Source organism: Ictalurus furcatus, chromosome 2 (genome assembly GCF_023375685.1).
Source record: "Ictalurus furcatus strain D&B chromosome 2, Billie_1.0, whole genome shotgun sequence".
Taxonomy (NCBI): domain Eukaryota; kingdom Metazoa; phylum Chordata; class Actinopteri; order Siluriformes; family Ictaluridae; genus Ictalurus; species Ictalurus furcatus.
In genome coordinates, this window is record NC_071256.1 from 32,024,866 (window position 1) to 32,049,873 (window position 25,008).

The 25,008-nt window shown below is 39.6% G+C and overlaps 3 protein-coding genes across 9 annotated transcripts; all 3 read left to right on the top strand.

Annotated features, from left to right (window-relative positions):
• The first annotated feature begins 5,540 nt into the window (after nucleotides 1-5,540).
• phospho1 (phosphoethanolamine/phosphocholine phosphatase 1) lies at nucleotides 5,541-10,309 on the top strand. Of its 5 annotated transcripts, XR_008384719.1 has the most exons (5): nucleotides 5,718-6,188; nucleotides 6,824-6,863; nucleotides 7,589-8,947; nucleotides 9,360-9,485; nucleotides 9,589-10,309. XR_008384719.1 is itself a non-coding variant. In XM_053614755.1 (3 exons), exon 3 carries the CDS (start codon nucleotides 7,621-7,623, stop codon nucleotides 8,473-8,475), a length of 855 nt encoding a protein of 284 aa, XP_053470730.1. In that variant the 5' UTR covers nucleotides 5,541-5,676; nucleotides 6,824-6,863; nucleotides 7,589-7,620; the 3' UTR covers nucleotides 8,476-9,314. The 5 variants fall into 5 exon arrangements, 4 of the variants coding, with proteins under 4 accessions (XP_053470730.1, XP_053470722.1, XP_053470737.1 ...); XM_053614755.1 differs by lacking the exons at nucleotides 5,718-6,188; nucleotides 9,360-9,485; nucleotides 9,589-10,309 and adding an exon at nucleotides 5,541-5,676 and having other exon boundaries at nucleotides 7,589-9,314; XM_053614747.1 differs by lacking the exons at nucleotides 9,360-9,485; nucleotides 9,589-10,309 and having other exon boundaries at nucleotides 5,717-6,249; nucleotides 7,589-9,314.
• Nucleotides 10,310-11,473: 1,164 nt separating this feature from the next.
• On the top strand, nucleotides 11,474-17,170 carry natd1 (protein NATD1). The gene is made up of 3 exons (XM_053614790.1): nucleotides 11,474-11,604; nucleotides 14,163-14,281; nucleotides 15,785-17,170. Exons 1-3 carry the CDS (start codon nucleotides 11,508-11,510, stop codon nucleotides 15,899-15,901), a joined length of 333 nt encoding a protein of 110 aa, XP_053470765.1. The 5' UTR covers nucleotides 11,474-11,507; the 3' UTR covers nucleotides 15,902-17,170.
• Nucleotides 17,171-19,859: 2,689 nt separating this feature from the next.
• Nucleotides 19,860-23,495, top strand: tmem11 (transmembrane protein 11). Of its 3 annotated transcripts, none has more exons than XM_053614773.1 (3): nucleotides 19,871-19,978; nucleotides 20,468-20,552; nucleotides 22,364-23,495. In XM_053614773.1, exons 1-3 carry the CDS (start codon nucleotides 19,975-19,977, stop codon nucleotides 22,881-22,883), a joined length of 609 nt encoding a protein of 202 aa, XP_053470748.1. In that variant the 5' UTR covers nucleotides 19,871-19,974; the 3' UTR covers nucleotides 22,884-23,495. The 3 variants fall into 3 exon arrangements, with proteins under 3 accessions (XP_053470755.1, XP_053470748.1, XP_053470752.1); XM_053614777.1 differs by having other exon boundaries at nucleotides 20,468-20,534; XM_053614780.1 differs by lacking the exon at nucleotides 20,468-20,552 and having other exon boundaries at nucleotides 19,860-19,978.
• The last annotated feature ends 1,513 nt before the right edge of the window (nucleotides 23,496-25,008 follow it).

Here is a 25,008-nt window from a genome sequence, read left to right on the forward strand (position 1 = left end):
AAGCCAGCCAGACGTATTTTCATGCTGCATCACGGCAGCGTTACACACTCAGAGGAACGTGCTGTCTGCCATCTTCTGCATACATGAGCAAACAGACAACACATATTGGTTGAGTTACTGTGACAGCGGACAGAGAGTATGGCTAATTCTGCTCCCTTGGCTCTTGTGGTTTTGTCAGGATTTGAACTTATGATCTCTCAAAGATGCCAAATGCTTTTCTGTTGCACCTCTTGGGAGCAAACAGATTTTTTTTTTTTTTTTTCTAGAGGGCATTTGCATATAACAGTTTGGCTTGTTGTTGTATTATGCATGTTACTCCCCAGCTGAACTTTTGAGGTTAAAAACACAGTGCAGTACTGTCATAAACAAGTAAAGAAGCACACTGATGATGCAGCTTACATCCAATCAACCAAGTCTAGAAATACTGCTGTCTAACGAAAGCGTTTCTGTTTGTGGCCCAGACTGAAGAAGTGAAAAGTAATATTCAGCATGTCCTCAGCAGAATTACAAATCCCTTATGAAGAAAGTGAGTCAAAGGACAGTGCACATGTTCCATCTGAGTGCCTCTTCCTACAGTCTGAATGATCTTTGTACAGATGTGGAAGGTCAGGTGTGTTGACATATTGCTGTTTCCTTGAACATGCACGACACACTTACTGCAAAAAAAAAAACAAAAAAAAAACCACTGCAATCGATGTTAACAATCTGGCTACTTTTCACCAGATTTCATCACCGAAGGAGTCCATCCTCTGCCTTAATTGGAGTGAAATACCAACAGTTGCACACCTGACTTCAGATCAGTAAACCTAGCCATGTATTGATCAATGAATTTGAAGACTTTTGTGGTGCTCAGCTGGATTAAAAGTCTGCACACAGTGAAACTAAATGTATGCTCGTCTGGGGGAATCCTTCCTCATGATCAAATTTTTTAACTGTTTACTGTTCTACTGAGAACTACAGGTTTAAGTTTCCATTTAGCATGTGTCTCATCCAGAAGTAAAGTTGTTGCATTTCAAAATCTGGTTTCAAAATGCCAAGCCCCACATACACTATATGTATGTGGACACCTGATTATCGTACCTACTTGTGCTTGTTGAACATCCCATTCCAAAATGTATGTTTTCTTTGCTGTTATAATAACACATATCCTTCTGGGAATGCTTTCCATTACATTCTGGATTATGGCTGTATGGATTTCTGCCCATTCAACTACAAAAGCATTAGTGAGGTCAGGCATTGATGTCGGGTGAGGGGGACCGGTGTGCAATTGCCGTTCTAGTACATCCCAAAGGTGTTCAGGAGGGTTTAGGTCAGGGCTCTGTGCAGGCAATGCTAGTTCTTCCATTCCAACCTTGGCAAACCATTTCTTAATGGAGCTCACTTTGTGCACAGGGACATTGTCATGGTGGAACAAGTTTGGGCCACTTGGTTCCAGTGAAGGGAAATTGTAATGCTACAGCATACAAAGACATTTGTGTGTTTCCAACTTTGTGGCAATAGTTTAGGGAAGAACCACATATAGGTTTGATGGGCAGATGTTTGTAGCACATTATTTTGCCCATATAATGTGCATATATCCAAGCAAGCAACTCTCACAGCTACACAAGCAGACAGCTATGTTTTTGTTAGCTGAATGTTGTTCATACAATTTTTGTGTGAGGATATCAAATTATACTGATACCAAAAGAACCCTTAAGCATCAGTGTTCACACTGTTCAGGTCTCTTCAGTTTGTCCATTAGAGCAACACACCAACATTAACTCTTGTCATCCTTCTTGTTTTGAATGAACCTGAACTCTTCATTTTCTTTAGTTATGTTGTAGTGGCGATTGTCGGCGATAGTGTAACCAGAACCTTTGGTGAAATGTCAGCCATCTCTGTAAAAGATTCTCAAAGATGCATCAGTAACTCCAGTATAATCATAGGGACATTTCCTATACTATTCCTTCAAATGGGCTTTCAATGCACACACAAAATAAGTTAGCAGTAAAGTAATTTCCTATTTGGTTATACAGCCTTAATTAAATGTTTAATTCTTGATTAAAGAGGCCATGCCAGTCCGAAAGAATTTTTCTCTTATCAAAGCATCTATTTTAGTTTACATCATAATGAAGACAGTTAGACAGATTTCTTAAAAATATCTTGCAGTAGTGTAAACTTTTGGAGTACGCCTATTACCATGCCATCTAAAACTGCAATTGTTAAAATCCCAGGGAAGTTGTGCGTTGGGTGTTTTAAGTAACTGATTTAAGTGCATATGCTGTGCTCCTATGCCACTGCTTAAAATAACCAGTCAAATTGCCTGTTTTTAGAGAGGGCTGTTGCGGACAAGGAGAGAAGAGAGGAACGCTACAGATGAATGTATCAAGCAAAATTATTTTATTTTTTTATATACAAAAATCAAGGGTTGTATGTTTGTCTCCATATTAATCGTAATGTATTTTTACTCAATTTTTGTTAACATTGCTTTATAGTCAAATACAAGAAGTACATTTCCACACCTACTACTTGTGATCTATGCACCAACTTCCCCACTAGATAGACACTCTCAAGCTACAAAGTTCAACAAGTTATATTTACATTATTCATACCTTGAGCAACAAAAATCTACCTTCATTGGATTCTACCTTTTTTTCCGATCACAGAGAAGTAAAAGGTAGTTTAGAATTATTTGAGAAGACATTCCAGCATGTCTCATCTTTGGGGTTTTTTCCCCCCCCAAACATTGTCCTTAAGGAATACATTTATGAGTGGAGATAGGAGATCTTCCAATTAAAAACTACAGGAAAGCCAAATTCAATTACACAGCTTATCTGAAAAAGAAGTTTACTGCCAATGACACCAGCTGAGTATGAAAAATCCTGCAAATCAAGGCCATCCCACTAGGAGATGATGAGTCTGATCTTCTAGATAAAGTCAACCTTCCTTTTTTTGCTCGCTTTACAAGAGAAGTTTTCCACCCTATCCACCCCCTCCACTGTTTACCATCTCAGAAGAAGTGGTGAGAAGTGCCTTCAAAAGGCTAAACAAAAGACAGACATCTGGCCCAGATTACCTCTATTGCCCTGTTGTGCTCTCCTCTGTCTTCATGAAGATCCTCAACACCTTTTAAGAGGTCTATTATCATTTCTATACCTAAATCACCAAAAAAGAAAAAAAAATGCATGATGCTTGATTGCTGTGTTTTGGAAAAGGTACCCCCTATCTTTAATCCTTTGGATGATAAAAATATCTTTGTGTATTAGCCGAGCACCTTGTTTACACAATTAAACACTAAAAGAGCATTTAAAATTTATTTTTCACTCCAAAATGGAAGTGGAAGAATTCAGGGTGGGTGGGTTACCATAATCTTTTTTTTCTTTTTCAGATGTCATCACATCTCATCGAGAATGACATTGCATAATGCACAGTACATTTGCACACTATTGTCATTGAATTGAATCATTGTACACTGGGACATCAGGTAACTGGGACAGTCAAACTTATCAGCAGTTATTTTCTGGCCTGATAAGTGAAAAGTCAAACCATAGGTGACTAAACACTTTCAACTGACAAAAAACTGATAGAAAAAAAATGTGACTTAACTCATGTAACATCAGCTAAGGGGAGGTTGTAAGGATCAAACAGGAAGCTGACCCCAAAAATCTTGAGGTAGGAAAGTTATAGCAAATTATATATAGATAGTCATAATTTATTTATCAATATTAAAATACAGTAAGTGGAGGGAGGAAAAGTGAAGGGAAATAATCCATCCATCCACCCATCTTCTATACCGCTTATCCTTCAGGGTTAAGGGGAACCTGAAGCCTATCCCAGATGGCATGGGGCACAAGGCAGGGTACATTCTGGACAGGGTGCCAATCCATCGCAGGGCACAATCACATACACGTTCACACACCCATTCATACACTATGGACACTTTGGACATGCCAATCAGCCTACCATGCATGTCTTTGGACTGGGGGAGGAAACCCCCACAGAGAACATGCAAACTCTGCACACACAGCAGCAGTGGGAATCGAACCCCCAACCCGGCAGTGTGAGGTGAACGTTCAATGATGAAACGTTCGATATGTTAAGATGTTTTTATGAAACATCTTAAGAAGCAGAAGAATAATGTAGCCTGGGTAATATCTCATGTTAAGCCTATTACTGAGTACATGCAGATTTTTGCTTACTCCATTCAATTCAATTTTATTTGTATAGTGCTTTTAACAATGGACATTCTCAAAGCAGCTTTACAGAAACATATAAACACAGGATACAGATTTTAAGTGTGTTATTTTATGCTGTGTTCATATAATTTTAGAGATTCATGTTAATTTTTTGTTTACTTATTTTAAATCCCGGATTATGCTGCAGCTGCAAGTAATAAATTATAAAATGTTGCTTACCTTTTCATAATCTTTTCAAACTGAAGTATCTTCTTAACATGAATTTCTCTTGTATTAACATCTACTTTGGTATGATAATTTCGTACAAATCAGTACACAGGACATACATAAGACATAAGCATAGCCCATTGTTCTAGCAAACACTGCAGTGTAATCCTATTTTATATCATTGCACTTGGGAGTCAGGGAGCGTGCGTGGGGTGAATGAAATGACAGAGTTTGCTAACACTATACATGGTTTTTTTTTCTTATTTAAAAAATGCAACAGCACATGTAAAGATTTGCCAATTGAAGCATATAAATAAGCAGGTAAATAAAATACATGAAAAACTAGAGCATGTTTTGGCTCACACAACTTTGTGAGACCAAATACAGCTGTGCATTACAAGTACTTGTGCTACATTATTTTGAACATAAGAAGATGAAGCATTTTGAAGCGTAGTCACTTGAAATATAAGTAGGCCTATAGGTGCTATATAACTCCACATGCAGAGAGAGCATTTTGTGTTGTAATGGAAACATTACAAAGGACTGTACTATCCATCCATCTTCTATACCGCTTATCCTTCTTCAGGGTCACGGGGGAACCTGGAGCCTATCCCAGGGAGCATGGGGCACAAGGTGGGATACACTCTGGACAGGGTGCCAGTCCATCGCAGGGCACACAATCACATACACATTCACACACTCATTCATACACTACGGACACTTTGGACATGCTAATCAGCCTACCATGCATGTCTTTGGACTGGGGGAGGAAACCGGAGAACCCGGTGGAAACCCCCGCAGCACGGGGAGAACATGCAAACTCCGCACACGGTGCACGGTGGGAAGCGAAACCCTGGAGATGTGAGGCGAACGTGCTAACCACTAAGCCACCGTGCGCCTTAGTACTGTACTAGTTCATGGAAATTGTGTTATGGACTCGGGTGGTGTGGAGTCTTTGCAGTCTGAAATCAGACAAGAACGAGTAATTTCACCTGAGTTTATGACAAGACCGTGACTATGGATTTGTGGTCTCAAATAGCTTATTTTTACTTATTTTTTTAAGGCCCATGTTCTTAATCTTCCGTCCTCACATCATTTCAGTAGGCTGTGTTAGTCTGCGTCAGTGCACAGGGGCGGAGCGTCGCTGACTGTCTGAGCTCATAAAGCGCGAGCAGCGGCGCGAGGATGTCGGAGCAGTCGGCACTGAGAGGCGCGCGCTGCGCACAGATCACTACACGGAACTGCAAATAGACAACACTCGCCATACGGTTTCTTTTCAATTTGCACTCTTCAGGTAAAAAAAAAAATAATAATAATCTTTGACATTTGGTGTGAGTTACGGATTTAAAACTAGTGTAAACAGCGTGTCAAAATAGAAGCGTGCACACTAAAATGCGAACTATTTAAGTGCACTGTTTAATGCGGTAGAATAAAGTTCAGGACGCAGCCGTAGTTCTTTCGCTTTTGTTTTTTTTTTTTGGTTGGGTGTAGATCATAATACATGAATTAAGATTTTGTGGTTTGTCAAAACAAGTGATAGTATCAGATTATACCACGGTGCTGTTGAATTTTGATGAACTGGTCAGAAAATGAATCAATGTTGGTTAATTCTCCACAATGGCGGCTTTGACAATAGTTCCAGCTGCAAGGTTTATATTAATGCGCTCGTTCTAATACGTTATCGTTTCTATGGTAACAGCTCAGTCACTGGGAGTTGTATAGTTGAAGCTCCACTCTTTGCTGTGGTGAAATTTTCTTTAAGGAGACATTTATGGAAGGAATCCCCATTGTCAGCACTTCGTAACAGTCAGTAACCGGAGAGTCTTCAAGCTAGAGGATGCTTTTCAGTAACATGACAAACTGCAGGGTGTTGTTGTTGTTTGCTTGTTTGTTTGTTTGAACCTCAAGGGTTAACCATAGAGGCTAATTAGAGAATAACTGTAAACCTTGCAGTATATATATATATATATATATATATATATATATATATATATATATATATATATATATATATATATATATATATGTATGTGTGTGTGTGTATATATATGTATATGTTTTTTTTTATGTATTTGTTGTCCAATTGCTGTGGTGTAAGAGGAATAGGACTTCGGGACATCACACCACATCTTTTTGTCCGATATTTTCCTATAAGACCAGTTTTATTCTTTAAATAATGAAATAATGGATTGTCTTTGGGCTGTGGCTAGCTGGAAAAATAGTTTTAGTAAGGATCCTGTCATGGATGTTGAAAATGTTTCATCCTTGTAAATGCAGCCTATAGACTTTTTCTTTTCTTTCTTTTTTTTTTTTTTAAGTGCCAATAAGAAAGTTGCGTAGAAAGCTATATTGAAAGCATTATAGAAAGCATTTGGTGAGCTCTTGTGCTAACAAAGCCAAATTGTGGTTTCAGCTCATAATGTTACATTTTTCTGTTACAGCTCTAAGCCGCAGGACAGTGACGTAAAGGAAATTCTGAAGGTGAAATATAAATACACATGAACAAGTTCATGTTGAGTATGAGAGAGCAGTCTAAACCAAATGACTTTGCATGCTGAATCCACACATGCATGTACCTCACTTATTTATTTATTTTAAAGAATATTGTTTCTGATGTGGACGTGATGAATATTCTGATATAATATTCTTCTTGGATGTATTTTTTTATGTGAAATTCTTGTTAACAGATGTGGCAGGTTCTTGAGACATGCTGTCTCTTAATTTGTTCTTTTTTTCAGTTCTGCATTTTGTTGATCTTTTGAAATGGCAGAATTTTATAATAGTAAAACTACTTTTGCACACTATCACATAACCTGGCTGGTTGGGGTGCCTCATTTCCGTAGTAAAATTGTGATGATTCCAGGAAATGTATATAAATCAACACGGTTAGATAGATGTTTTTTCATCAGAAATAATAAAATCCAGGAAGAATTTGGCTGTACCTTCATTGTTATTTGTTTTGGATGTTATACTTCTATTTAACATTTTTAGGTTCATCTTAAATTGATCCAAAATAATGGAGAAGGATTATTTAGAAATTAGTAGATAATGTTTAATATTTTGGAAACACATTACCCTTTTCCAAGATTCGATTACATCGTGCCATGTCTACACCCCAGATTATTTCTACATTTCAATTGCTAATTGTAATTAATTTATTCTTTTATTTTCTGCTGAATACCAAAATACACTTTGTGTCCCCTCAGAATTAAAAAGAGAGCCTCCGAGGTCAGTGCTAATGATGCGGGACTCCGTCTTCAACTGCTGTTTTAACCCAACTCATCCTCCAGGTGTAGTGGAAGAGACACAGTGGCACGGCAGCAGAGCACAGGCCCTTTCCCCAAATAACCAGCGCTTTCTTATCTTTTTTGATTTTGACGAGACGCTTGTGGACGAGTGCAGCGATGATGCCATGGTCACAGTGGCTCCCAGTGGTTCTCTGCCCTCCTGGCTTAAAGACACGTACAGGCCGGGCAGGTACAACGAGTACATGCAGCGAGTTTTGACCTACCTTGCTGAGCAGGGGGTCACTCCTTCAACTGTCCGTAACACTATAGAGCGTCTTCCGCCATGCCCAGGCATCCCTGCCCTGCTGCGCTTCCTGAGGTCATGCCCATCACAGGACTTTGAGATCATTTGTGTATCAGATGCCAACACGGTGTTCATCGAAACATGGCTCCAGAGCCTCGGCTTTCACACGCTCTTCACGCGCATCTTCACGAACCCAGCTCATTTTGATGAGAATGGACAACTTCAGCTGCGCCCCTTCCACTCCCACGATTGCCTGCGGTGTCCGATGAACATGTGCAAGGCTGAAATTGTGCGACGCTACACGGCTCAGAGGGTGCACGAAAGAGGAGGCAGGCGATACCAAAGGGTGCTGTACGTAGGTGATGGTGCAAACGACTTCTGCCCATCGCTGACGCTGGGACCAGGTGATGTGGCGTTTCCTCGGCACGACTTCCCCATGCACAGGCTGATCCAGGAGATGTACGAGGCCAAACCTGGAGAGTTCAAAGCCACTGTGGTGCCTTGGCGCAGTGGAGAGGAAATCATCAACAAGCTCAGGAAAGTCATGGAAGAACAGGTTTAACCATGGCTGAAATACATAAACAAGGACATAAATAAAAACAAATTCTCAGCACAGTTACTTTTAATAATCATGATGCACGCAGATACACCAACAAGGAGATGATATGTTAGTGGGAGCTGCTGTTATACTTGCACAAAACCAAGGTTGTCTTTTCAGTTTCTGTGGCAGAAATTCATACTTATAAAATTGTATGAACATCAATGTATGAAGAGATGGAAAAAGTTGTCTGAAAGAACTCATGGCTTATGTGAAATATGGTCAGAACCTATGTTTCACACTTAAAGAAGATTTCTCAATGGTTTTTAAATATTTAAACTGATTCCACTTCCATAAACACTCTTAAAAACACTTTTAGAGTTCTACATACAACCTTTATGGTTTTCCTTGGATGAACAAACTGAAACAACCAGTATGTTCTAGTATAGAAGAATTTCCTTTGGGGGCGAGCGAAGACTGAGTGTGAGAATTATGTGTAAGCGATAATGAAAACAATATTTTTAATGAGTTTGTTTTAAATTGACAATTTAGTATTTAAAATAGCTTCACTAATTTGTATTCTTTTCTATTTGCCTATAAATTGCTTGTCAGCACATCATCTGGGGTAAATGTCCCTGGTTTGCTATTCAAGTGAAATATGTATGCTATTAGTGATGTAAATCATTTACTTAAAACCAGTACTGAAATAATTTTGTCTCTGAGTCTCCATTTACCTGACTTGCACCATGGTCTAGAGCCATAGTCCCTAGTTCAAGTGAATGTATGAGTTTCCTCTAGGTACACTCTTTTCACCCATCTTCCAAGAAAATGCTGGCAGGTGAATGATCTGCTCTAAATGTGAATGTGTGTCTGTGTTGTGTCTTGTGATGGACTGGTGTCCCATCCAGTATGTATTCCTGCCTTGCACCCAGTGTTCCCACAATAGGCTCAGGATCCTAGGATCAGGATAAAGTGGTTACTGAAAATAAATGAATGTTGGGGTGAAGAAGGTGGAAGGAATTAAAAAACAAAAAGTGATACAAAAATTAGCTACACAATATATTATAGTTACCAGTATTTATGATACATAATAATAACATCCATCCATCCATTTTCCATACCGCTTATTTTTCACAGGGTTGCAGGGAGCCTGGAGGCTGTCCCAGGGGACTCGGGACAGAAGGCGGAGGACACCCTGGACAGGGTGGCAACACCTCACAGTGCACACTCATACATATTCACACACTATGGACAATTTAGAGATGCCAATCAGTCTACAACGCATGTCTTTGGACTGGGGAGGAAACCGGAGTAATCAGAATCAAATCCCCAACAGAAAGGTGTGAGGGAAATGTGCAAACCACTAAGCCACTATGCCCCCATAAATACTAACATTAATAGAGTAATATAAGTGGCTGTGATGTTCACAGGTTTCCATAAGAAATACAGTATAAATACAGTACACACTATTACAAACAGCCAGAAAGAGGATGTCTAATTGTTCTCGGAAGATAATCTTGAAGCTCAGGGAAAGTAGATTAAAAATTGTAAATCTACAAAATGACGCAAATCTGTATGTAACATTTTAGCTTAATCTCCACCCACCACATTTTTAGCATATGTGTGATTACCACAGACAAAAATTTCTTCTGTTTCTATTTCTGTTGTTACACTGTAATAAGAAAAGAACAGAAAATTTGTTGAAGTTTCAAGTTAACAGGCTTTCTGTTGTTTTCTCAGTACAATGAAACTTTTTTAATTATCTGTGGTCGTCAGCAGTTAATTTATTTTCATAATCTGCTCGTAATGTATAGACAATTTAGACAATAAATAATTAGTAGACAATAACCAAATGTTATCAGCAATATTGATTTTTCAGCCTAGCTATTACAATAGATTGTTTACTGAATTTAGCCAATTTCTTTAGGCCAGTGGTTCTCAAAATGGGGATGCGGAGGGGTCTGTGATTGATTTTGATTTTTTTTCAGTGGTGGAAACCACCGATTAAAAACACTAATGTGTTATGAGACTGGAAAGATAAGATTAAAAAGAAAAAGTGATGTGGTTTGAATATATAGGTAAGCTATAATTGTACCCATACAGTATGATCAAAAATTTGTGGGCACCTGACCATCACACCAATATCTGCTTTTTGAGCATCCCATTCCAGATTTAGTGCTTCCTTTGATCTAATAATAACCTCCACTCTTCTGGGAAAGCTTTCCACTAGATTCCGGAGTATGGCCGTCGGGATTTGTGCTCATTCAGTCCAGTCACGAGAGCATTAGTGAGATGACGTCGTGTGAGAAGGCCTGAGGTGCGGTCTACATTCCAGTTCATCCCAAAGGTGTTCAGTATGGTTGAAGTCAGGGCTCTGTACAGGTCAATCAAGGTCATCCACACAAACCTTGGCAAACTATGTCTTTACAGACCTCACTTTGTGCACTGGGGCATTGCCATGCAGAAACATGTTTGGACCTCTTAGTTCCGGTAGAGGTAAATTGTAAATCTACAGCCATACTGTACAAAGACAATTCTGTGCTTGCAACAGTTTCGTGGAGACCCACATATGGGTGTGATAATCAAGTGTCCACAAACTTTTGGCCATAAAAAATAATTAGCCTAATATTGGAATAGATTTATTGTGTTTAATAAAGAAAAGACAGAATACTACAACTAATAAGGATAAATAAAATGAGTAAAATAATTATGCACTGAAGTGGTCTGTGGAATTTATTTCACAGTTAAAACGAGTGCAAACAAAAATAATAATAACAAGTTTTCGCACCCCCTACTCCAGTCTCCTGGCTTTAAAGAGCCAGAGGGTTTGCGCGCACCCTGGCGGTGAAGCGCTGCACGCGCATCCACGAGGCCATACATCAAAACATTGCCGCTGCTTCTGATTGGCCAAGGCGAGACACGTGACCCTACAGCTGATTTCCTTGGATGGATTGTTTTCGCTTGATGTTCGCCTCGCGCTGCCTGGCTATGACTGCGCTTCTGGGAGATTTCAGATCAGTCGTGGCGCACTGACACGCAGCGATCCCCGAGACATTATGGCCCAGGCTGCTCAGATGAATGTCATCGAGATCAACAGCCCCATTCGCGTTGAACACGACAAGAAACGACGCCAATTCAGCATCCGTCTTAACGGTAACGTGACTTTGGTTATGGCTAACCTCGGGGGGCTCCGCGGCGGTCAGGCGCGCGCCACTGCATTTTACCGTTGTTTTCATAAAAGCCTCAGCATACGACTGACACAGGCTAGCTGCTTCGCTACTTAGCTAGCTAGCTTCCTAGCATAAGAATGTGTGTCAGTGTGTGTGTGTATTAACTTTTTTTTGTCACCAGTATAAGTAGCGGAAACGGTGACTTGTTTATGTATTTAATATCCGGTATTTAAGCACAGTGTGTCGGTCGGTGCTGAAACTCATTTCCCAGACAAGTTTTGTTCAGCTCTCTTGTTTTGGTTTAGCTTAGCTAGCTAGTAATGTAGTTATTTTTGTGTGTTAATTATACATATTAGCCAGCGACTCGTCCAGAGTTACACATCGCTTCGACATGTACACAACAGCACCCGTCTTCATTTCACATGCTTTGCTGTTGTTCATGGCTCAAATCCTCACAATTCCTCACAATTCTTAGTTTCTTTGTCTTTATCAATGAGTATAAACTTGGTTTGTTGCTTCAGAGCTGCAGGCAGGCAAGCCAGTTCTTGTTACACTTCCTGTTACATCAATAACAGATTTTTATCAGAGGAAAACAAGCCAGAGTGGTGTTTATTTGTTTGGGTTTTTTTTTTAATTTTTTTTTTAAATCCTTTGAATCTTGGGAGTGTAGTGTTGTATACACTTTATGGAGATGAACACATGCATGTACTATTTTAACAATAGTGCACAATAATTTTTAATGACTCCAGGATTTGCATTCATAGCAATAGAAGTAAAGGCCCTGGATTAATTAGTTCAGGTGCCTCAGGACTAGGCCTCTCTGTTAGTGTTCGCACTGGAGTTTATCCAGTTTTATTCTCAGGTTAAATACAAATGACGACTACACACCTGTGACCTTAGAGCGGAGTGATGGCATGATGTTTTGCGTGTGTGATTTGAGTAAAGGATGTGCAGTTGCAAAAGTTTGCATCCCTTCCAGAAAATGAAGTGTGTTTTGTCTGGCAACAATCTAAAAATATAAATAAGAATTAAAACACCTCGGGATGTGCTTTTATAGGAAGCTGGTCAACAAGGATTCGGTGTGACGTGAAGCATCAGGCCCTCAAATGAATGCAAGATCAAGCCAACGCTGCAATTTTGCGCAGTTTTTCAAATTTCTCGCAGATTTGGGCCGAGATGCGTCATTTGACATCGTCCCAACGCGAGTTCATGCAAAGCCCTCTTCGATTCATGTGCGTCGAACGTGAGGACAGCTAAAATGTGTCATTTATCAACAAACAGCACTGTGAAAGAGCGTGGAAAGCTATTTAGTGCGATTTCGCAAATCAGGTAGCTTTTTTTTTGTTGAAAATAAAACAAGAAAAACCTCTGCAAATTGCAGCACAAATTTTGAAAAAAAGCCGCAGCAAAATCGAGCATTTTTGGCCACAACTATCACAACACTCTGGAGTAATCCTGTACGCTCTGCCTATTACCTCCTTGAAGTCCCGAAGTGTTTTATTCTACTTATACCACAGCAGCTTGCCAACAGTTACTTTTTTTTTTAATTGTCAATGAATGTGTCATACATTAAACTTTTTATAATCCCATATTTTCCCTTGGGGATCAGTGAAGTCCATCCAGCTGTCGTTCGTTCATTCGTTGTGAAATGTCCGAGACAACTCGGTTCTTTTTGTCACCTACTTTATAGCGGGTATAAACCCTCTATCCCTCACCAGGCTCGTGGGTTTTTTTTTTTATTTGTCTTTAAGTTAATATGACAAAAATAAATAAATACACAGCTTTGTCCTGAAGACTTGAATGAAAAAGCCTTGGAACTGTTGCAAAGTGCTGACACTGGAGACTCCTTCCATAAGTGTTCAACAAATGTTATAAATAAATCCTTCACCATATGAAAGACTTTGTTTTTATTTGATGAATAACTGATTTTTTTTTTATCCGTTTACTATTAACCATTGATTCATGTGTTTTTGAATGAGCTGTTCCTATAGATAATATTAATGCTAACATATTAGAAAGAGAGCATTAATGTAAACCTGTGATTTGAACCACTGGCTACGTGACAGAAAATTAATTGACACCTTCTGACCAGTCAGCTCTGAGAACTCAACAGTCTGAGTCTGGTTCCTCTGAAGGTTTCTTCCTCATATCATCTTAGGGAGTTTTTCCTCACCACCAGCTTGCTCATTAGGGATAAATTCACACACTTAAAATCTGTATCCTGTGTTTATACGTTTCTGTAAAGCTGCTTTAAGACAATGGCCATTGTTAAAAGCGCTATACAAATAAAATTGAATTGAATTTCCAGATCTCATTTGAATGTTATCTATTATATGAGAGGAAAAATTGGCCATGCAACCTGGCAGCGTTAGAACAGCTGAGCAGATCAAAAAAAATGAATACATAAATAACCGAGCTGATATTTTGATATTTTTCCCCCACTATTAATATCTTTTTAACACACACTATTTCTTGATACTTGTGATCATTTTCGTGTTTATTTTTGTACTAAGCGTGTGCAAACTTTTTTCTGTGTGCTAGGGTCTTATGATAGAGCTGTGCTGCTGTATGAATATGTGGGGAAGAAGACGGTGGATCTACAACACACTGAGGTTCCAGATGCTTACCGAGGACGAGGAATCGCCAAGCACCTGGCCAAGGTTGAGTATTACAATATTCCAGTAATTCGCTATCGACCAGTGTGACGTTTATCTGTATCTTTAAGCATTTAAATTGAATCAACTACACCTAATTTATGAATGTAACAGAGCACATGTCTGATACAAACAATCAACTTTAATAAGCGTTAATAAGCAATTTGCATGGTGTTTGTTGTTGCCATTCCATCACACTACCACAGACTGCTTCAGGAACTGTTTTGTACCACAATGCTGGTGAATTTGTGAATCTGATTGGTTAGGAGGACCTGGTTACAAGGCAGTTCCCAGTTTTATATTATTTCTGAAATGTTTATTTAGCATTTTCGTTAGGATCAGTAAAGATATTTCGACACAGGAAAATGTTCAGGACAGAGAACTTTCCGTTTTCTCAGTGACACTGCACGCTGCTTTTATTCTGTTTTACTAACTTCAAGAGGTTATTTTCCTATAAGAGTATGCCCTATTGTGTGTTGTTTTTTTTTTTTTTATCTTTACTTAATTATCTTATCAGTTATGGCTCGGTACAGTTTACTAACTGCTTGTTAAGTGTAAAGGCTTTTTGTTGGATTTTACCTCCTTATTTCCTGTGTTGTGCTGGTCAGTGTCTTTCCATTCAATCATGAATCAGCAAAATTTGGTACCATGATGGAGGGTGGAGTCCATGAAAGTCTTTGATTTTATGAATTTAGGTTATTATTTTCTTTTATTGTTCTTTATTTGATGCCAATATTAGTTTTATTTTATTAAGGAATTCTAAATTAAGTGATAAGTTCAATCTTTATAAATTTTGAATTAAAGGATTATAAATTGGAAAATGTACAAAAATAATATGTTGGATAGGGGTGTAACAATACACTCTGGTCACGATTCGATTTGATTAACAACACTGGATTCATAATTCAATTCCATTTGATTCTCAGAATATTTCGAACAAAATTTTAATGAAGAAAGATTATGACCGAAAAGACTGAATGCAAAACCATGTGTGTTTTTTGTTTGTATAGAACTAAAAATAAAAACAAACAGAGGTTTAATATTGTAAACAAAATGTACTGCAGTTTCACCATATCTTAATAAATACATTTTGTAAATTTGTAGTGTCTGACCCTGGGCAAAATGATCGATTGAAACATATTCAGCTTGTGGAAGCGTGTGAGGTGGCATCTGAACCAGAAATAGAGCTCCAAAGTCGGCTAAAATGACAGACTTCCGCAGCCTCTGACTTGGGCAGTGTAGATCACAGCGACATGGGGCTGGTGTCATTTGAAAGCTACAAATATATAATATACAAACAAACTCTGTGGGATGTGCAGATAAAAAAAAATTTAATTTTCAATAGCCAGTGTTTTTCATCATGTACAGTCACATGGTGCTGCTCTGTGCATCAGCAAATGGTACCTGCATATTCTGGAAAGTAATCCGTCTAGTTTGCTTTGCCAAACATGTTGGATGTGGACATTATATTCTGACTTCACTCTTCTTTTTTTTCTTTTGTTTTTTTAGGCAGCAATGGATTTTGTGGTCGAGGAAGACCTCAGGGCTCACCTGACCTGCTGGTACATTCAAAAGTATGTGAAAGAAAACCCTCACCCTCACTACCTGGAGCACATCATCCACTGAGAGAGATGCCAACAGGATGAAAAGACTCCTGATGTTGACTGGGTGGACAGGGCATTTGAGCTCCTGGGGTGGGGTGGGGGGGGGGTTGAGGCGAACTGGTCTTCAATGAGAGATATTGTGTGAGTGTGTGTGAGAGAGAGAGAGAGAGAGAAAGAGAGTGAATGTTTTAAGGTGACAAGACAGAGATGAACAGCAACTGTACAGACAACACTGCAGACGTATCTACGACGTTTGGAGCATGCGTTTTCCATGAGAGGGAGTACAATTGTGTGCTTTGTGAACAACTGGGTCTGTTTTTACAGCATTAATGACTTTGTGGTTAGGGGATCCACATGCCAACATGCCAAAAACAGGGTTCCATGCATACCATACACAGAAAAAACAAAACAGCAATTTTTGTTACTTCACATGCCTTTCTAGAACAATGCCTTGAGGTCCAAGTGGTGCTCAAAACAAAAAATGTAGCTGTTTGATTGGAAGACAACATGGGTCACAGTAACTGCCATGTATTGTAAGTGTATTTAGGTACCATGTGGAAATTAGGGTCAGTGAGGAGTCAATACTCGGGATAAAACAAACCCCTCCCAACCCCCAAAATCACCATACACTAAGGGGCAGATGCTCTCAGGATCTACATTTGAAACAGTCAACACTGCCCTTCAGGACAGGGAGTGTGTTTGCATAACAGGCACATGGTGTGAGATATGTCATCTCTGTGTGCGTTAGAGTCGGAGTGTGTAGGGTGAATGTGTGTGTTATTCCCATACCTAACTTTCCCCATGGCCTTATTAAGCATGGTGTCCGTGAAGGCCACCAATAAACAGGGTGAGTAAGGTGCTCAAACTACAGCAGCGCAGTCTGCCCTTCCACTATAACAACTGTAGCAACATCCACCATTTTGATGAGAATGAAGGTCATGCTCTCTGAATATTTAGAGGCTTGCCATAGTCTGTAGTGACTGTTACAAGAGGTTGATTCACGCAGATGAACGAGGCCTGAAATTCATCAGTTTTTACACATTCATGTAATCTATATTAATATTCAAGTTTGAAAATAAATAAGTAGCTGTATCAAGTCTTTTTGCTGTCACTGTTATTTACATAATTATTGAGCACATGGAAATCAATTCATGTCTTGCAAGTTTAGTTGGAACATTTTATATTCTTATAATCTTATCAAATAAACTTGTGCATTCATGCAATTATTCAATCAGCCAATCATGTGGCAGCAGCACAATGTGTAAAATCATACAAATACAAAGTTAATGTTCACATCATACATCAGAATGGGGGAGGGGGGGGGGGATCTGAAGCTACAGCGGGCACATGTTCACCAAAACTGGACAGTTGAAGATTGGAAAAAGACCAGGTGATATTTTTCCACTTGTCAGCTGTCCAGCTGACATCCAACTGCTTCAAATCTAGTCTCTTAGAAGTATAGCTGCCTCAAATCTAGTCTCTTAGAGGTATAGCTGCCTCAAATCTAGTCTTTTGGAGGTATAGCTGCTTCAAATTTAGTCTCTTAAAGGTATAGCTGCTTCAAATCTAATCTCTTGGAGGTATAGCTGCTTCAAATCTAGTCTTTGAGAGGTATAGCTGCCTCCAATCATGTCTCAGAGAGGTCAAGCTATGTGAAATCATGTTTGTATGAGGTCCAGCTGCCTCAAAGCCCTACTACAAGAGATCTAGCTGCCTCAAATCTAAAATGGAGAGATATTAATGTTTCCAGTCTGGATCACATTCATGAACTGATGATTAGTCCATTGCCTAATGTGTCTACACTCACAAATATGATCTGTTAATTCTACCTTCCTACATACAGTAAATGTTGCCCAAGTCATTTAGTCCCTTATTGATAATCCAGTTAATGTGACATGTTTTAAAAAATAAAAAATATATATTTTTTATTTTCTTCTGTTCAGGTACAGAGGTGCATATATCATGTATTTAGAAAGAAAATTACTTAATGACTGAATCATGTAGACCCCATTAGTAGATTATCTAAATGCATGTAAAGACATGCAAATTATTGACAAAAATTCTATGTGTAGTTATCAGATTTGTACATGTAAAAGTAGTTATTTCTTGGAGTTTGGGATTGTAGATGATCATGCAAAAATGAGTTTTCAAACTGATCAGCAAGACTCTTCATTCTTTATTTGTTTATTATATGAGAATATCTGTTTGTAGATTATTTTAGGTACCTATGAACCATCACCTCACAACCACAGATGTCATGTATGGTCTTTTCTGAACAATAATTGAAGTTTAGTGAAAGGGGAAGATGTTCTGCAAATGTCAATTAAACCAGTATCAGGGTTATTGACTGCACCAAGTACTCAGTTGCACTGGACTTTTTGGGTGATCCAGTAAAGGGTGATTTAGGATTTTTCTGTGAAAACACAAAAGCAAGACTGTCGAAGTCTTTGCCTCCAATGCCTCCAGTGTAATAAAAAGAACCAGGAATGTAACCAAAGGTCGACAGTGCTATTTATCTCTAGTCCTCTTTGCATAACAATCAGGTTTTTATTTTTATAAGTTATTATTTTCACCAAAGACTTTTCATAGACAGTACATTGTGTCTTATCTGAGATCATTACCATACATTGTGCATTTTATCGTGTTCACAATAGACCACTGTCTCTTTCCAGATGGTTGAAGGGGTACTTCTCCTACACAGTCCAAGACACTAGACCACTTTTTTTTTTTAAACTTGTTGTTATTGTGCCAAATAAACATGTACACCACTACAGATCTACTATTTAATCCTTGTCATTACCACTGACACTGCAAATCTGACCTCAGTTCAGGAGTGCCTCTTACTTGTGTAAACGCAATATTGCCAAAAATCCATGCTAAGCAGTGTACATGCTAACATCCTACTAGACTTTTGTGCTTTTATTTATGTTGAAAAGCTTCAAGAAAGGATATGCTTGGGTTAAACAAAACTGTCAATAGTTGCTGGTCGTGTGAATTATACACCAAATAGACTGCTTTATTGTCAGCTATGAAAAGTAGTGATATTGGTGATAGTGTCTTATAGACATCTAATTGCCTCAAATCCCTACTACGAGAGATCTAGTTGCCACAAATCCAGTCTCTTAGAGTTCTAGCTGGCTCATGTCATATCTGAGAAGTTTACTTGCCTCGATTGACATTTCTGAGAGATCAAGCTGCCTCAGTTCCATCTCTAAGCAGTCTAACTGCTTCAAATCATACCTCCTGAGAAGTCTAACTGATTGAAATCATGTTTCTCAGAAGTCTAGCTGCCTCAAGTAACATCTCTGAAAGGTCCAACTGTCTAAAATTAATTCTATGAGGCATCTTTCTGACTAAATCATGCTTCTAAGAGGTCTAGCTGCCTCAAATCACGTCTCTGAAGTGTCTACTTTCCTTAAATCGCGTCTCTATGAGAAGTCTAGCTGCCTCAAATCACATCTCTGAAGGGCCTACTTTCCTTAAATCACGTCTCTGAGAAGTCTAGCTGCCTCAAATCACGTCTCTGAAGTGTCTACTTGCCTCAAATCACGTCTCTCTGAAAGGTCAAGCTGTCTCAAATCACATCTTTGAGACTTTCAAATTATTTTATAGGCATTTTGACCAAATCCTATGAAGTGAAGACCCATATAGTTATTATGTGGCCACTGATTTTTACCCCAAGGAACAAATCGTTTCATCTGAAAATATAACACGGTATAAGGCTAGACATATTTATCTGGTGCCATCCCTTAGTGTGTTTTTGTCCCCCTTTGCCATCCATGTCTAAGGACCTGTTTATATTTCCACAGTTTAAAAAAAAAATGAAATATATATATTAGTGTTTTTCACTTGAGCTACTTAGCTTTTCACCTTTAACCCATTTGGCACGTCTCCCATCACGGGATGCTTAAGCAGAGGCTACATTTCAGACTTGGGCCTTATGCAATGCGCGGCTACAGGGGGAGACAGTGAGCGGAAGGCTGCACGTGCGGCCGTGTACGTGCAGCGCTAGCTGCCTATATCTCGCCAGTTCGGTGAGCGTCGCGCGCGACAGCCGACGGGTACCTCAGTGCTGAAGCGTGAGAAGAACACAGTATGGGTAAGTCTGCGCTAGCTGAGTGTTTTATAAGACCTGCTGGGTTGTAATGCAGTCATTATAAGGGGAAATCCAGATTGTCGGTGCAAAGCCTTTGTGCAGCGTTTACACAAACAAACGGGTTTGTCCTGCTGGGAGTTTTGTATGTATATATTTGTTGTCCTTGCTTTCGATTGGCCGTTACGGAATATTTCAATATCCATAAACTAAGACCTGTGCACTCGGTGTTAAATAGTAAGTTTAAAATTAACACACACTTTATCTATCATTTTCGTTTTCACACACTGTGGTCCGCATATAACACACCCCTGACCTCTAAATTGACATTTTTAGGGTATTAATTTCTTTGAACAAATAGAAGTGGTAGGCGCCTCGTTATGGAGCTGCGTGACGGGAAGTGTAGTCCGGAACAGCTCATATCTGCTTAAGACTATGAGGAGAAAACTACGCTACCCAGAGTGCACTGCTACAATTTTTTTTTTACGTCAACAGCAACGCGCTGGTTCTCCAAGATGGCGTCGTTCGGAAGGAGGCGCGGTGTCCCAGTCAACAGGGAGAGGTCAGTTAAGACTAAAACGTTAGCTCAAAACCATATTTTGAATAAAAAATACCAGTGCTCGTGTTGAGCTTCGAGTCTGAACGTTTATCTATAAGTTAGCGAGCTGCGTGGTGTTGGAAACTGCTTTGGAAAGTGTGAAAACATTGTTTTCTTTCGGCTCATGTAATGTTTTTCTTGGATTTTTTGCTCAGAGCTAGCTAGCTAGCTAGCTATCTTGAAAACGTTGAAAGAGACTATAATATTTACGTTGGGTTTTAAATTAACTAACAAGACGGTGAAATTGTTTAAACTTCGAAAGAAACGTGTTTTTGGGGGGGTAAATTTAGGATTTTTGCAGAAACTAACCTAGAAAGTCACTAGTACTAAAGTTAGCAGAGACAATTTTCCAAAGCGAACTTGACTCACAAACCAAACCGACTTGTTTTTTAGTAACGCGACAAATAAGTACATCTTTGTCCTAACTTTGGTATTTTTTATACATATATTTATAAATATATTTTTTATCTTTAGTGTCCACGTGCTCACGGTTAATAAATGAAGTCAGGTAAATGTTTAACCTCTGCAATTTTAGGGACAAAAACATAAATATGTTAGCTGCCTGCAATAACTTTCTAGACACTTGAAATGGGGAGGAAAAAAACATAGATGCACATATAGTTATTTTTAAGTACGTGTACATTTTCCCATTACCATTAATGTCAGTTTTCTAACAATGAACAAGTCTAAACCATTACAATTAAAGATGCTCATTTCTTGGTCTGAAAATGTTTTAGGAAAAAGTGCAGATTGTCAGTCAGACATTTATTCAGACATCCCCATATTATCTGCACTAAAGCGGACTCTCTAATCCATCTCCTATTTCACGTTTTTCTGTTTTCATGATGCTAGGGAAGCTGTGAAAATGGCCAAGCATGACACTTTCAATTTCAGCTGAAATGTGTAGCTAATTAAGAAATGTTACCCATGTTTGGCCATTATAGGTTTAAAACACCTCCTGAAAACAGGACATCTCTGTTAATATGTAGACCAAAAATATGTAGGAATATTTTGATGTGTTATTTGTTATGTTTGTTTTTTCTGCTTGGTTTTGACTTCTCAATTAAAGTGTTCCAGGACTTCGCAGAAATGAACTCAACATCAAGCAAACTCCATAATACTCGGAGGAGCTTGCAATTTTAACGAATAAATTACCGCAGATTTGGGCCAAGACGCGTCATGTGACGTCATCACGACGCACGTTCAGCCAAAGCTCTCTTCGATTCATGTACCTCGAACACGAGTACAACGAGAAGGTCTCATTTATCAATAAACATCACTGCGAAAGAGCGTGTAAAACTATTTTGCGCAATTGCGATTTTGCCACTTCGAATAGTTTTCCACAAAAAAAAAAAAAACACGAAAAACTCCAAGTTGCATTGCAAGTTTTGAAAAGAAACCACACCAAAATCGAGTGTGTTTTGCCCACAAGGATCATGCAAAAATCTCTGAAATCCCGTGCAGACTGAATCGGTCATTCCGTTGTAGTGTTTCAGTTGTGTCTTAATTCTTTTTCTGAAGGATAAAATTCATAATAAAGCCAATATTTTTCATTTCATTGCATCACATGACACAGTTCATTCTTTTTAAACATTAATAAGAACCAAACACAAAGTGTGGAAAGTATAAAAATCAATCCGACTTTAAGAACCCTGATGTGTCTGCTTGATTAGATTTGTAAGTTTAAACGATTAAATATTTAAGTGATTTTTGATTGGATGATTTTAGAAACCTTGCTAGATTTGCGGTTAACCAATTAATGACTTGGACTTCTTTTTCCCTCCCGTCTTTAGGGGAGTGATGGCGGCGGCGGGTGAATGTTACATCGTGCAGGAGATCTACAACGGCGAGAATGCGCAGGAGCAGTTTGAGTACGAGCTGGAGCAGGCACTGGAGGCACAATATCCCTACATTGTCATCGAGCCGACGCGCATTGGCGACGAGACGGCGCGCTGGGTGGCTGTGGGGAACTGCCTGCACAAGACGGCCGTACTAGCGGGCGCCGCGTGTCTCTTTACACCGCTGGCACTGCCTGCTGATTATTCTCGCTACGTAGCTCTGCCTGCTGGCGCCCTCAGTCTGGCCTGCGCCGCTCTCTACGGCATCTCATGGCAGTTTGACCCGTGCTGCAAGTACCAGGTGGAGTACGACAGCCAGAAGCTCGCGTGTCTCCCGCTGCACACGCTCACCTCATCCACGCCCGTGGTGCTGGTGCGCCGCGATGACGTGCACAGAAAGAGACTGCACAACACGATAGCACTCGCCGCCCTGGCCTACTGCGCCAAGAAGATCTATGAACTGTACGCCGTATGAACGTACAAACACACACACACGTGTACTGATACGTCATCTCACACACATGTACACACGTACACACATATACACACACACACTCGCAGGGAGGGAGGTGAGAAGCACTACTAAATACAAACAGCAGACACAAATGTGACAGAAAGCCAACCGGCAGATGGATGCAGGGACGGAGAGAGCGATCACCCAGAACGGGAAGAACCTAGCAGCGCTCTCTTCACTCTTTTTCCATCTGTGCGCTTCAACAGAGGAACAAAGGAACAGAATACCGGGCGGGATGGGAGGATGAATGGATGAGAAGACTGTGCAACTGGGGGGGGGGTTATGGTTTATTGGAGAAGTAAGGTTCTCTTCCCCTCTTTTTCTGCACTGTTAAGTGACATCAGCAATGCGTTTGACAACCCCCTCCCCCCACCTTTTCTCTCCTAGTCCCTCTCTGAGCTCCTGCACCTGCGCAGCGATTGTCAGATCGCGACCACGTGGTGGACAGGCGAGCACACGGACATGTTTTAAGTATTACTTTGAAGACCTCTCTCTCCCCTCCCCCTGTGTAGTTTTACTGTACCCTGCCTCGGTGCATCACCTTTTCATTAAACAGTAGGAGATTTAACCTCACCTGTCATCTTTGCTGACCATTTATTTGACGTTTAATTCCAGTGCTTTTTTAGTAGGTTTGGGAAATACGGGCAAGGCTTTGTTTTCTGGTCTACTGCGAGTGCATAAAAGTCTAAAACTACAGGGTGTCCCAAAACTCTCCATTCGTAGGAGACTGTTTGCCAGCACCACATCGGTTGTGCCTTCATCAGTGGCTGGTGGATGTCAACTTCTCAGTCGGGTCTCGTCACTTCCAGTCTTTTTTTGAATTTGTTAATAAGTGTGGTAACTGTGTGGTGTGATTCCTGTTAAAGTCCGTCGCAACCTTGCAACAGCTTCCCGATCCAGCCATGAGAATGATTTCAATACCTTCTGCTTTTGTCAACGGCATTCTTAAAGGCTATCTAGAAAAAAAAAAACATTAAAAAAATGAAAATTTTGGAAGACATTTAGCTGAAAAGTGTTAATTTCCCCTATGAATGGAGACAATTGGGACACCCTGTAGTCTGCATTGAAACCTTGAGACTTGAAAGCAGCTATTAATTCTGTTTCTGAAGTGTGGAAGGTTTTTGTCACTTTATTGCCACTAGATCAGTGGTCACCAACCCTGTTCCTGGAGATATACCTTCCTGAAGACTAGCTCCAAACATAATCGTGCCCACCTGACCATCTAATTACTGCCTTAAGAAGTTCTTGATCAGCTAAAACAGGTGTGTTGGTTGGAGATGAAACCTGTAGGAAGTTATATCTCCAGGAACAGGGTTGGTGACCACCGATCTAGTGGCAGTAAAGTTACCCCTGTCTGAACATTAGCACCATTTGCTTTCTGTGAATGGGGTTTTTCTCAGTTTCCTGCGCTTGGACATTTCTCTGATTAATCCAGCATTGCCATCCCTGCTTGTCTTCACAACCACAGTTTCTACCTTGGTTTAGTTCTCATTCAAAAGTCTGATTTGCTGGCCGAATACCTGCTGTTCAAATAAGGCCGTCTAGTATTCAAGGATCCTTAATTATTATTGCCGTAAAAACTTAAGAGCGAGAGTTCTCAGACTTTGCTTCCTGTAAATGTTTTCCCACATACACAATGACTCATACATTGTTTCAACTTTGAACACTGATCTCAACAGCATTCCTTCATTCCTTTTACTTGTACTGGGTATGCTCTGAATGGATATAAAATGAAATTAAGTTAATATGTTCCAAGTGAGTTATGGTGGATATTAACCTCTATATAAGATGAGAGGGTGTGTGTGTATGTACAGTCGTGAAAAAATAAGTAAACTCCATGGAAATGTTGGCTTTTTTTGACATATCTGGACAAGTAAACATTTGATAATCTTTGAAACCGTGCTTATTAATAAAGTTGATCTACTTGAACAAAACCACAAAGAAAATTTAGCTTTTTCAATCACTTATTTGACAAAAATGTTAATAGATTTGATATTCTTCTGTGGAAAAAGTAAGTACACCCTTGGCCTCAGAAGCTAGTATTGCCCCCTTTAGCAGAAATAACTTTGTGTAGGAATTTTGCATA

What these genes read in the sequence shown, in the direction of transcription:
- phospho1 (XM_053614755.1), top strand. Translation starts at nt 7,621, where the DNA reads ATGATGCGGGACTCCGTCTTCAACTGCTGTTTTAACCCAACTCATCCT.
- natd1 (XM_053614790.1), top strand. Translation starts at nt 11,508, where the DNA reads ATGGCCCAGGCTGCTCAGATGAATGTCATCGAGATCAACAGCCCCATT. An exon ending in ATTCAGCATCCGTCTTAACG is followed by an intron (nt 11,605 to 14,162) that starts GTAACGTGACTT and finishes TCTGTGTGCTAG; the next exon opens with GGTCTTATGATAGAGCTGTG. An exon ending in TCGCCAAGCACCTGGCCAAG is followed by an intron (nt 14,282 to 15,784) that starts GTTGAGTATTAC and finishes TTGTTTTTTTAG; the next exon opens with GCAGCAATGGATTTTGTGGT.
- tmem11 (XM_053614773.1), top strand. An exon ending in AGGTCAGTTAAGACTAAAAC is followed by an intron (nt 20,553 to 22,363) that starts GTTAGCTCAAAA and finishes TCCCGTCTTTAG; the next exon opens with GGGAGTGATGGCGGCGGCGG.